The sequence below is a fragment of the Ixodes scapularis genome, unplaced genomic scaffold (genome assembly GCF_016920785.2).
Source record: "Ixodes scapularis isolate PalLabHiFi unplaced genomic scaffold, ASM1692078v2 PGA_scaffold1__304_contigs__length_218370807, whole genome shotgun sequence".
Classification (NCBI taxonomy): Eukaryota; Metazoa; Arthropoda; class Arachnida; order Ixodida; family Ixodidae; genus Ixodes; species Ixodes scapularis.
In genome coordinates, this window is record NW_024609846.1 from 166616074 (window position 1) to 166629052 (window position 12979).

Here is a 12979-nt window from a genome sequence, read left to right on the forward strand (position 1 = left end):
GATCCTAGAGGAATGATGTTGTTAGTACTAATTAATTCGGTAGCAGAGTCATGCCGGCGATAACGATTATATATAAAACGAACTGCTACTCTCTGGTACTGTTCAAGCCTGTTAATGTATTTCTTCGTAAAAGGATCCCATACAGCGGAATCGCACTCCAACCGAGACCTTATTAGTGTGTTATAAGCTAGAAGTTTGGCCTGAGAGGGTACGTATTTAAGCTTTTGCCTCACTAGGCCTAGTTTACGACATGCAGATACTCAGGCTTGTTTAGTCTGTGAGGACCAAGAGAGGTTTGTAGTAATCGTAACGCCAAGGTGCTTAAAACTGTCTGTTTCAGAAATAATTGTATTGCCAATAGAATAATCAAACACAGGGAGGCACTTTTTATTGGTGACACGCATAAACACAGATTTGTCAAGATTAAGGTTCATTTCCGAGAGATCGCACGAGTTACAAATGGCATTTAGACTCTCAATCAGCGCGACCTGGTCGCTAATGGAATTAATTGCCTTGAACAGTAAGCAGTCATCTGAAAATAAACAAATACTCACGCTCTTGGCGATGCATGAGGTTAAATCATTAATATAATTGAGAAAAGTAGCGGACGAAGAACACTTCCTTGCGAGACATCATAATTTACTGAAAGGGGATCTGATTGTTTGTGCATCTTTAGATATGAGGAAATCCATATTACAACCGTACTGGGAAAGCCAAGTTCGTTAAGTTTGAATGAGATACCGAAATGGGAGACCCTATTAAGTGTTTTACTGAAGTTTTGAAAGATTATGTCGACTTTCCGGGTTTATCGACTATTGAAGCGAAATAATAAATAGTAGAAATAAGTTCTGTGGTAGTGGAAAGGCCTTTATGAACGCCATCTGAAAAGGCGAGATGATGTCATGCTTGTTTAAGAATTCAGTCCTATAAATAGAAATTATGTTTTCTAAGAGCTTACATGGTGTGCTGGTGAGCGATATTGGACGGTAATAGTTAACATTGAAGAATAATTTTTTTAAACAGGTACAACCCGTGCAATACGCCAATCTGAGGAAACAACACCACATGAATTAAGGAACGAAAAATGGCAGGAAGAAACCTAGCAAGCGATTCAGCGCAACGACGAAGGAAAGCTTTGGGAATGTTATCAAGGCCACATGATGATTTTTCTGATATAAATTTTTGATATCTGATATAAATTTTCAATAGTGTCTCAAATTGCATTTTTGAGTCAATGTCTGATATAAAGACACAATGCCAGATATAAATTTCGATTAGTGTCTCAAACTACATTTTTGTTCTATGGTTTAGTAATTTGGGCGTCTAAAATGCTGAAGGGCTGAAGGGGTCTGAAAGGCTAAATTGGTTTTAAGGGCTGAAGGGGTTTGAAAGCCTAAGGAGTTTGATGGACTAAAGGGGTTTGAAGTTCTGAAAGGGTACCATAACACAACAGGGCTGAAGTGTTCTTTTCATAGGGTTGTATATGTAAGGTACATGCAGGTGCATCTTAGATTATCCTTATGATATTTTGTCAAGATGTACACGTTTCAAACAAAAAAAACATCGTTTCTTCATTCGAGAATCAAATTTTGTAAAGGCTACTTTGCGCAGCTCAAGAATAAGACGCAATACTTCCCCTTTTTCTTATGTGTCAACGTGTGTGACCTCTGCTTATGGGCCAGTCTTCTGAAACGCGATTTATTGTTTTTTTCCAGAGCCGGTCACGCCCTATGTTCAACTGCAGGCAACTACAGTTGTACAGATACCACAGTAGATACTGATTTAGTTTAATCTGTAAACTTTATTTAGAAGCTTGTCTCAATAAAACATGCGCGACTTTGATGTTGAATAAAATACTCGCGCATAGACGGCGTAAATAGTTTAGACTGATAATAATCCCTGGAGAAGGGGAACAAGGGGGACAAAGGACATACACAAATCCCCTTGTTCCCTTTCTCCCGGGATTATTATCTTTATTCTTGCTCAGCTTGCTTGCATCTTTGCATTAATTGCAATATCATCAGTTTAAACCACCCGCCTAGCGGTATTAGTTTTGGCCGTTTAGACGCGTATTTTAAAACTAATTCTAAGTGTTGTCTTGACGTCCGTTACGCCACTTCCTAAAGACGTAAATATATTCTTAAAAAATGTTTACGTACCCCGCCAAAATGTTGTTTTTTATTATTTTGACGTCTTTAACTTGGGGCTTTGGAGCTGCGGACTGCTAGATTACTGAAATGCATTAAGTGCAATCGCATTTCCTGTTGCGTTTAGAAATGCAAGACAAGAAAAACTTGAGAGGCCCTTTGAAAGGGAAAAAAATGAAACAAACCGTCTCGTGCTCACTTATCGTACCCCAAGCACACGGATCTGCTTTAGGGTGTTTATCTCCATAGGAAGGCTATACGTTTTTGTACCATGTTGTGCCATACGTGTAAAGTAGCGTCAACCCGACGGTTTGCTTCTGCTTTAATCCAAACAAAGGAATTAACGTTTTTTTTCTCTCGTATTTTTTGCCAGAAACTTAAACGCAGAAAATCGGAGTGTGATAAATGGCACACCTAAAATCACCCTTGTGCAACGTTTGAATGCACTGCGCTCATTGGCTTATTTATATTGCTTTTCTTACGAGCGTATACCACCTGGAAGCATCCTGTAGAAGCCCTTGAAATAAGCCAAGTAAATGGATGACACAGAAGACAGGTAGTAAAGGTGATGCAAAATGTGTTTATTTTCATTCCATTACTCCGAACGTGCCTAATATTCTTATATTGCCCTTAAAGCCTGTCTCGCACACTCGCGTGCGCGGAGCAGGCAGCTCTTCACACTGGCAGAGACATGGTTCCGGAGCGTATATATATTGTACCTCGTAAAAAAGATGTCTAGTATCGTAGCTATGCAGAGTTTTGCTTCGCAATATTCTATACACATCACAGTATCTCCTTTCACGCGGAATACAAAACGGGAAAAATGATTGCACACGACGCATTTAAAAACACACTGCAGGTATACATAAAATTACTAGAAAACAATGACCATTGCGCACAAAAGAATACAGTCAGTGTTCCCTCGTTGTTGCTTTCTCACACCAGTTCTATGTCGCGTCTCTTTGTAATCATATAAACACAAGCGGTCTACGTGAAAATAATATCGTACCAAACATGACCATCATGTGACACGTGGCAGCCAGCGTCCAATGAGCGGGTCATTGCGCAATGCTCACTCACTTCGATTGTAGTGGCTACCGTAAAAGGGCGTTGAGGATGAGCGACAGTGACAAGTCTGGATGAAAGTAGAATACTAACAGGGAAAAAAAATCTCGGTGGGTTTCTGCCAAGAATATCTGCATCATCGAGCCTGCCTCGGTTCGGGTTAGTCTATGAAAGAGCGCGGCTTGTGAAGGATGGTCTATATGCTCAACTCTAGACATGAACGTGGGAAGATAAATAGAACGATATTTGATGAGTGTGTGGGTGTTCGTGTATTTTCTCGGTACCTTTCCGTCCGGTGATAACGAAAAAACTATAATAAATGAAATTTGAAGAGAAATTAAAAACGCGAGGTGATGGCGAAAGTAAAGAATTTAAATGCGAGAGAGACGAAACCTAAGAACTAGACAAGCGTACGCGCAAGCGCGCACGACAAATGCAGTCGTCCGCGATGAATGGCTCCATGAGCACACGGGTATCGCATTGGATGATACTTCGCTTTCCTTCTCGTTCTGAGAGAAAGAGAGAGAGAGAGAGAGGCAAAGTCGAACGGTCATTAATATAACTAAAAAATCCTAGGCTATACAAAGACAGAACTCAGTGAACACATAGATGAACGACAGAGACGCATTTTGTGTTCGCATTTGTTGTATTTCGTCTTTCCTAATGCGAGCGAGATCAAAACTCCTCTCCTGTCGAGGAAGACAAATAAATATTTGATTGGACAGTTGGAAGGGAGCGTTAAAATCACGACTGACGTCACACAGATTCCTAAGCGTAAGCATTCTGAATGCGAGTATTTCTCGGCGGATCGCAGTGAGAGAAACAACAAGACTCGTTATCTGAAATTCGGTGCCAGCCGGTCTTTTTTTCTGCGTCGCGAAGCCTGTTTAACCGGAGTTGTTGTTCTTCACTAACCGGAGGGGGACTTCATCTCACTGAATGGCGTGCATGCTTGCAGTAGTGATCATAAGCGGGGAGCAAGTCGCCTACTTCTTGCGCAAACGTTGCGGTGACGTCAGAACGCTGCAGAGTTCTGATTGGCTCGATTGGAAGGATAGTGGGTAGACGTCAAGGCTGCTAGTATTGATGTCTACCCACTATCCTTCCGATAAAAAACAATCAGAACTCTGTGTTTTGACATCACCGCAAGCCCTGCGCAAGAGGCAGACGACATTGCGCTCCGCATGCATGCTCACGACTCTCTTTTTTTTTTTTCTCTCAGAAGCTACTGTTTTACATAGAATGATTGACCTACCGCATGTGAAGAGAAACAAGCCGAGCGAATGGCAGGTCCAGGTGTCGTTATTACCGGTCTTCTTGAACAACTGTACTACGCCGACACAATTTTCTGCGGCTTTCATCGTTTTTTCTTTTTTTCTTTTTTTATTGTTGCGCGGCGAGGGTTAACTAATCGGAGGCGACGTGAGATGGGTTGGGGGCGCACATCTCGTTAAATGTGTGTGAGAGAACGAAAAACTTGCTGACACTGAGAGAGATCCAAGGCAGATTCTTGTTGCTCCAACGTTATTAGTGAGGTCGTGAAGTGGGACTACACTTCGTCAAGGCGGCCACATCAGCGCGGGGGAGTAAACTATGGAGTTCGGCAGGGGGGAGGGACGCTATCGCAAGGCGCGAGAGGGCGGTAGGAGAGTTTAACTGTTTGGGGGGCATTTTGCATTGATAGGGTCCCATCTAGTACTCAAGAAAAGAATGTAGAGGGGAGACTAGTACTGCCACCTTTAAAGAAAACAAGTCCTAAAAAAGTGGAAAAACAATAATTGTCCGACCTGACGAGACAAACTATACATCGAGGAAAGCGGAACTTTCGAGCTCTCGTCCACAGAGTATAGAGTAAGTACCCAATCGCTCAAGCGACCAACTACTGACTTCATCAAATAATATGTTAACCTTTGTTCGTCTCAAATCGCAGGAAGTTACCGGCTACACACATGAGCGAGCTTGCCCGTGGTTGAGATGAGCACCGGGAACTTATGAGGTATGATGAGCTTTCCATTTTCCGTGGTTCGCCCCGCTTGCTGATTTCCTGAATCATCGAATGGAGCGTATACTCGGGGTCGTTTTTGTCCACGCTGTACCTATTTCATGTACCAATGCATTTCTGCTTGTGTCCTGTAGCCAAGTTCGCAGCGTCAAAGTATTGTAACTCCAGGAGCACCGTCCTACACAAGCTTGCACACTGAAGTAAGCGTGCACCATGTGGAGCGAAGCGGAGGAGTTTGAATGATGACCAGAGCCAAACCAACCGGTACCAAGATGATTAAGTATTCGCTTTCGGGAACGAACAGGCCCGTGTTATCCGGTACTTTCCGAATTAAAGTGTGGTAGTATTTCACTCCTAAGTGCCGTTAACCATGCATACCGCTAAGGTCTTGGACAAAAGCAAGCCAAGCACCAACGTCCAGGTGTAGTAACTCCAGCCCTTTGGAAATACATAACCTAAAAAACCGTCGTTATATTAAATGTACAGGTAAGGTGCAGATCACTTTCTGTTTTCTACAAAGCCTAAATACGGGGAGGAGCTTAATGGTCACCGCAGTCCAACCGGGTCCAAACAGAGACGGTTCCCTGTGGTCATCGAGTAAGCTTGAAGGCAACAGCCAAGTGTGGAGAGTCTTCTCCGCGAAGGGAGGCCTTCTTTCGCAAGTTCCGTCCAGCAGAAGTTGTAGGCTACGGTCTTGTGGGCCTTGGGCTGCACCCGATGCTCGGTCCAGGAGCGATGCGTCCGGTGCCAGAACGGCACGTCCATGCGCCGGCTGATGTTCGTGGGCCAAACGAGTGATGTGCGCTCCGAGGCGGTGCGCTCCGTCCCAAAGGAGTTCCTAGTGTCGTTGACCTCTCGTTCACACTGTGCCTTCCCGCGGGGTCAGCCGCAGGGAGACGGGTTCCTCCGGGGTGGTGATGAGTCTCATTTTTATAGGGATATCTCGGTCGGTGATGGGCGACAGGTGGAACTTCTGCACCGTCTGCAAGGACGACAGAAAATACAACCGTGGGAGGACATTACAAACACGGCAGATTCTTGCTGACAGTTGTAATAATCCAACGTAATCGGAATTGAAATGTTAAGTTATTTTTGTTTCAGAATAAAGATATCTGCAATTTACACCCAACTGCTGCTAGCTGTTGCAACAAACAACTGCGCTATTATAACGTACGGTGTCAACGGTAATTTTCTAGGAGCGTAACTAAACTCTGTATTCACAGCTTTTAGTTAGTAAACTCCAGGTTTAGAGTTTATTTAGTCTGGCGGTCAACCCGCATTCGCAATCAGGTTGTACATCAACCAAGCGGAAGACGCTGTTAATTCCAGGCGCTTTCAGGTACGACATTTTGTCGATCCACTTTACGGTTTTGATTCGACTTCCAGTATGAATGCACATTCATGCAAACAGCTGCAAGGCCGTCTCCCTCACTTTGGCCGACTGTCTCTGTAGTACGACTCCACGACAGTCTCGTTCTCCAGCTGCCATTAGACAGCCAGGGAAAGAACTTCAATGCGCGAGTAGTACGACATCTCGTACACTCACCCTGGCAATGAGGGACTGCATCTGCACCTCGGCGACCCTTCGTCCGATGCAGGACCGGGCGCCCAGCCCGAAAGGTAAGCACGCCCACGAGTTGCTGCTCTGACTCGCCCGGTCTCCGTGTCGGAGCCACCGCTCTGGCCGGAATTCGTTGGGCTCGGTGAACTGACGTTCGTCCCTCCCGGTGGTGTAGAGCGACATCAGGATGAGTTTCTGCAATTAGATGAACAGGGCATTGCTGTTGTGCTTCTCTGTTTTTTGTTTTGGCTTGCTATCTCTTGTTGTTTCTTTTTGTTAGAGGGCTAGATCAGCATTGCACGCTGTAAATGAGCGTACGGGATTCTCTTACACGTACTCGAATGGGCATGTAAGCACACATATGCGTAAAAGAACGCTTCAGCCTTAATTGAATTACGGTGCCCGAAACTGCTTGTGGATGCTGTTTTGAAATTGAACCTTGCCGGCAGTCATAACACGTTGCCTCATTAGGAAAACTATAATATATATATACTCGTGTTCTTTGGCTTAGACCTTCTCTTGCATAAGCTGAGGTCGTCCGCCGTGCAGATAAGGGTCACGTTGCATCTGAGCGTTTCCACCACTGGCGCGAACGCAGCCCTAGAGCCCAATGGTTAATGCACGAGAGAAAAACTAATCGTGAGAGTCAATTGTGACCGAGCAGCAGCTAGAATACAATTGGCGCACAGCTCTCACATTAAAAAAAAAAAAAAAACGAAAAAGCCCCTTGTTGTGGTTAACCGTGCTTTGTAATTGTTACAGTAGATCTGCGTCAGCCTGCTTTTTCTGTCGCGTTTACTTGCGAAATACGTATGCTTGCACCCACGCGCCTACATCGAGTTAGACAAAACTATATTTAGCCTAATTCAAATTATTTGACATGAACCAGAAGGCAAGGATGCACGTTTGGGGAACATTTGCCGTTGGTAACATCTTCCAGGACTTTATTTTGACAAGAAAGATGAGGACTGTCAGCCTATCCACCACTTAAAAATATTTAATAACCTATGCCTAGAGTTTATCCCATGTGTTCACATAACAAGGATAGCTTTTATAAATAGAAAGTAACAATTGAAGGAACCGGTTGCTTGTGCAATACACGATGCACGACGGGAAGCGCCGTTTGTCTGTAGTGCGCAGAAGCCACCTTGGCGATGTCGCACGCGCCGTGATGGAGGCTAGCACAGGGCTATCGAATGCCAGAATCGGTTTCCCCCAAAAGCCTCTGGCCAGTGAGCCACTTGCACCGGGAGTTTTCAAACGACACGTACCCCCGCAGGAACGGTGTAACCGTTGAGAACGATGTCTTCGGAGAGGATTCTCGTTAGGAACGGCGCTACTGGATATAACCTGCAACGGATGCAATTCTGGTGAGACTTTGTAGACAATGCAGGAAGAAAAAAAAACAGCATTCATTTAAGGTGTTCAGGGAATTTGGTTTCATGAAAAATTGCCCAACAAAGTGGGAATATTGCTAATAATCACATCATAGCGCCCGGACCAGCCGGAGCTTCAGAAAAATTAGCGCGCAGCCCATTTAGTTAGTCTCCTTCACAAAATGAAAGCTTCCGATATACTTGGGCTACGGTACAAGACTGTGCGTACCTTTTAATATCCTCCTGCTGAGTGCAATGCGAATCTATTCTTCGCAAACCCACTTCTAAGTGTGAACGCAAAAAAAAAAAAAAAAAAACTTTGCAGTAAAATTACAATGCGAAACACTCATGGCAACTTTATATCCAGCCAATTACACGGTTTCTAGTCGTGTTATTGCTGGGAGGATTATACACAAACGCTCGTAATTAACGCAACCCCTAATCCGTTACATGGTATATTGCTTCCTTCGCCACGATGTTCGAGGCCCACTGATGAAAAGCTTGAAATTGAAAGAAGCGAGCTTGTGAACCGTTTACATTTACCGCAACCAGCTTGGCGGCTGAACAATTTGAACAGTGCAGATTGCACAAGATGTAGGTTGTGCTCCCGGTGGAGTGAACGTACCGTAGAGCTTCCCGGATGACGGCCTTGACGTAGGGTAGCCGCGCGAGGCAGTCTTCGTCAACGTGTTGATTGTGAGGCACGACGCTCTGTACTTCTTCGAGCAGTCTTTCCTGGCGTTCGGGATTCTTGGCCAACAGGTAAAAGGCCCACTGTGTGGCGTGCGATGTCTGCATTGAACAGTGACTTGTTATGACTTAGTTCTATTAGCTTAACAAGCAGCAATGATTAGTAAAGAAATGGCGATGTAAGTTAAACTGCGTATGACGCAGAAAGCCCGACACTTCGTAATATTGCATAATAAAGTTGTCAACTTCTTCTGTTTATCCCCATGTTTGAAAGCGACGTTAAGATCTAATGAAACTGAATTGGCTAGTTATGATAAAAATAATCCTTGGAGAAGGGGAACAAGGGGGACAAAGGTGCAAGCAACCGTTGTCCAGCTCGCTTGCGCCTTCGCATTAATTGTATTATCATCATGGCTAGTTGTACCGAGTCTGTAGCTGTCCACTAAAGCAAAATTCAAAACCCTTTCTCGGATACCGAGTTAGGTTGAAAGCACAAAATGCTTTCATTAAAGACCTCACAGCCATGTGTCGGCATACGTTTTTTTTCCAAAACTGCGAACGACATAGTTAACGGGAGAGACATGGTTGCTAGTGGCAAAGAAGCGTGGCCTTGACAAGACGCCACGACGCAACTGGACTGACGTGCGAACTAAACTGAGCAGCTCTCCAACTTTGAGGCGAATGACGTTTTCAAAACGCTTTTGAAAACCAAAATTGGCGCCCACTGTTGAGGCAATTGCAGCGGTCTCAGCTAGTGACGTGACACCTACAAATCGTTGTTTCTCCTAGTCCAGCTACAGTAGATAATAAAAAAAGGAAATTAGAGCGCTCCGTACCGTGTCTGCCGCAGCCAGGAACAGATCCGTCACTATCCGGACGAGTTCCTCTTCGGAGATTCTCTCGCCGAGCAGGAGCTGACTAAGGATGCCTTGGTGACTTTGCCCCGCCGATGTTCCGCTGGCAATGTTCCTCACGTTCTCTTCTACGTAGTCCCTGGCTGAGAAGACGCAAAGACGTTCGCTGTAACATCCCTGCTTGTCGTCTGTCAGATATTGCCTGTAGCCACAAGTACATATATGTGCATCCGCCGTTCATAAAATAGTTCCTACTGTGAACGACAGTCAGAATCGCTGAAAATATCAGGCAGTTTTACCATGAGCCTATCTATAAAATCGGCCAGCATTTGAGTTACAAGAGACTTGGTAGAATTTCTTTTCTGCATTCGTATTTTTAGTAGAAAAAGACGGGGCTTTCTGTGTGCTAAGAAATTTCTGCCAACCAAATGAAGAAATAGGATGTAAAGCAACCAAAACGTATAACGGCAGCAAATTCGGTTAAGTGTTTCGCTATCTATCCTCATGTTAGTACTGCCATATCTGCCAGCGCCCTCCGATTAGAATATGATTATCTTCCAGATTATCGTCGTAATCTACCTTTCTTCTCCCCAGTGCAAGGTTAGATTTTGTCCCCTTTAGAGAGAGCACAGCCGAAGCAGGAAAGATCGTTCACGAAGTGACTCCAGGAGCAAGGACGTTGCGACGCTCCGTGTCTCACCGAGTTCTAGGGCACGTCCAGCGGCCTTGACGAAACGTTTCCAGACGGGGAGTCCGAGCTTGTAGGCGACTCGAGGGGACATCATGGACATCTTGGCGGACTCGTTGAAGATCTGTTGCACGCAGTGAACGAATTCGTGCACGTTCTCCATGCTCGACGAACTGGCGATGCACCCAAGCCGCCGACCGAAGATCATCGTCCCTAATGCTGAAATGGACGTACAAGGACTTGTTGCGGTCACGGGAAGACGGGCCGTGGGACTTGACTACCTCTCGACAATCCAGCAACGTCTTGTCATGGGGGCTGCCACGCAATGATTCTTTAAAGATGCATGTGTATACGTAGTATAAAATAACATGAACTAGAATACTCAACAGAGGTATGCACCATTAAGAGCTTGTTAAAGGCAGACGTCGAACGAAAGTAGTCAAACTGAATGAGCTATATTGCTATGTAGCACAAGCCAACGTTCTGTTGCCATTGATGTTGACAGTCCGGGAGAACAAACCAAGAAATGCGGAATTTGGGCACAGTTAAGAACGGGGGGAGAGGAGGGGGGGGGGGGGCGAAGTCGACTTACATTCTATGGACCAGTTGTAAAGTTCTCGCTCCAGGTTTTCTAGGACGCCGCTGTGGTCTCGCGTCTCCTGCCACCGGTCCAGGAGGTCAGCAATGACGTCGTTGAAGACGGGCACGTGGTCCGTCACTGTCTTGGGCTTGAGGAAGACGTTGTTTAGACTCCGGCGCCTCTCGATCCACTCCGGCCCATCCCTGTTTGTTTTCAAAGACAAAACATACCTTTTTCTTAGTTTGTTTTCAAACTTCTATAGGAGGGTTCGGCAAGATTTTACGTATATTTATACGCGTATGTAAAACTATATTTATAAGAAAGTGTCTTTGCAGCCGCTCTACGAGCGCACATTTGCTCCACGATGTGCACAAAACATTGATCATAAAATGTTAATGCATTATATTAGCTTTAACATTAACTTGTTTCAGTAGACGTCTTGGGTTCATTAGATACAGGTGACCATTTTATGATGGTTTATGTTTCTGCAGATTTTAATCGATTACCATTCTAGAACAGACTACCGCATGTCGCACATTAATTACCCCAGGGTCGTACTGCACCGTTTCCATCATGGCGGAGACGGGAACACTATTTCAAGGCAGAGAAACTTCCCGCGGACTGAACGTCCGCACAATATATTCTCACAATTTGAACAGGATCAATAAAAACAAAATTATACAGGGCTGATCCTGCTGACAAAGGAGCACAGAATGTGTCCCGCACATACCCTGTGTGCCCTTTGTGCAAGATTTTTTAATCTTTTTATTAGCTATTTGTTTAACTTTTAATTTTAAGGTATTTTTATTTTACCTTTATTTTATTTTTATATGATATTTCTAATTTGTTTGTTTTCTTTTATTGTGGAGTTTTTGTTGATTGTCTATTTATATTTATTTTTGCTTTATCATTATTACAATTTTTTGTTATATATATATATATATATATATATTTGTTTATTTTATTTTATCATATCGTTTTGCTTCTTTTTTTTAATAATTCATTTTATTATAGGCATTGAAAACTTGCTACTAGCACGCTTGCATAAATGAACTTTCTAACTTTAAGGTGGGCTCTCAGCGCGTCACCCGTTCATGACGCTCGCTGTAACGGTCGTTTATGACGCTCGTTCATGAGAATTTTCTCATAAAAAAGCACCCAAACAAAACCATTCTGTGTTTAAAAAAATGTGCTCAAATAACTGACAAAACACCGATGATGTGTGAACAAAATTGTTCTTGTGCGCTGTAAACTATAGGTAAAGAAAAATGATAATAAAGATTCATTCTAGATTGTTTGTTCTCGGGCAAATTTAAAGCTTATGCTAGTACCAAACGTTTCCATTCACGTGCGCAAGCTCCTCCGGCACCATCAAGCACGATTTCTCTATTGCCAACCACAATAAACAAACATTTTGACAGGGTTTTGAATAATGTAGCGTCTAATCCACAACGTATTTCAGTGGGTGCATCGTCTGCCTAGAAGCAATAGGAGTGAAGCCAGCAACCACGGATCCATGGAACGCGCAACCGCATGTAAAATGCGAGGAGCAGCGCCGAACGGTTACCGACATGGTAGAGCAGAGCCACCTCTCGGTTGGTCAGGGAGCCAGTGCCACGCCGCGGCCTGCGGCCTCTCCGCGAAACAGATCGGCGTTTGGATGTTTGCGTTACCTCCGAGATCATGGTCCAACCCCAGGCGCGGTCGGTCAGCCAGGTGCTCTAATCTAGAAACTGTGCGAAAAAGTCACCGAGGAATTCAGCGGCCATGATTGGACGGCGCTGCGCTTGACCTTGGCGCCGGCTATTCACGGCGGTCGAATTCTTTGACGACTTTTTTCGCCATGTGTTCAGATTAGAGCCCCAGGGCAGTACAGTAAGAGATGGAGAAAGAGAAAGGAGGGGATGAAAGCAGATCGCCGGCGCATGGAGAGACGAGAGTGTGGCGAAATAGTGGAGGGCCGACGCAAAATTGACTTCTTTCTTGAAAGAAACGAAGCAAAAAGGAGCACGTCCG

At 44.6% G+C, this 12979-nt stretch overlaps 1 protein-coding gene across 1 annotated transcript in view; it reads right to left on the minus strand.

The window, feature by feature from the left end:
• Positions 1-2707: 2707 nt before the first annotated feature.
• The window catches only part of LOC8036387 (cytochrome P450 315a1, mitochondrial), a 35254-nt gene continuing 24982 nt past the window's right edge, over positions 2708-12979 (minus strand). Inside the window, exons 2-8 of the mRNA XM_002411796.4 lie at positions 10976-11166; positions 10396-10602; positions 9678-9838; positions 8777-8943; positions 8047-8125; positions 6761-6970; positions 2708-6196 (exon numbers count right to left, since the gene is read on the minus strand). Of these exons, the coding sequence (XP_002411841.2) occupies positions 6074-6196; positions 6761-6970; positions 8047-8125; positions 8777-8943; positions 9678-9838; positions 10396-10602; positions 10976-11166 (1138 nt within the window). The 3' untranslated portion in view covers positions 2708-6073. The remainder of the gene's footprint in view (positions 6197-6760; positions 6971-8046; positions 8126-8776; positions 8944-9677; positions 9839-10395; positions 10603-10975; positions 11167-12979) is intronic.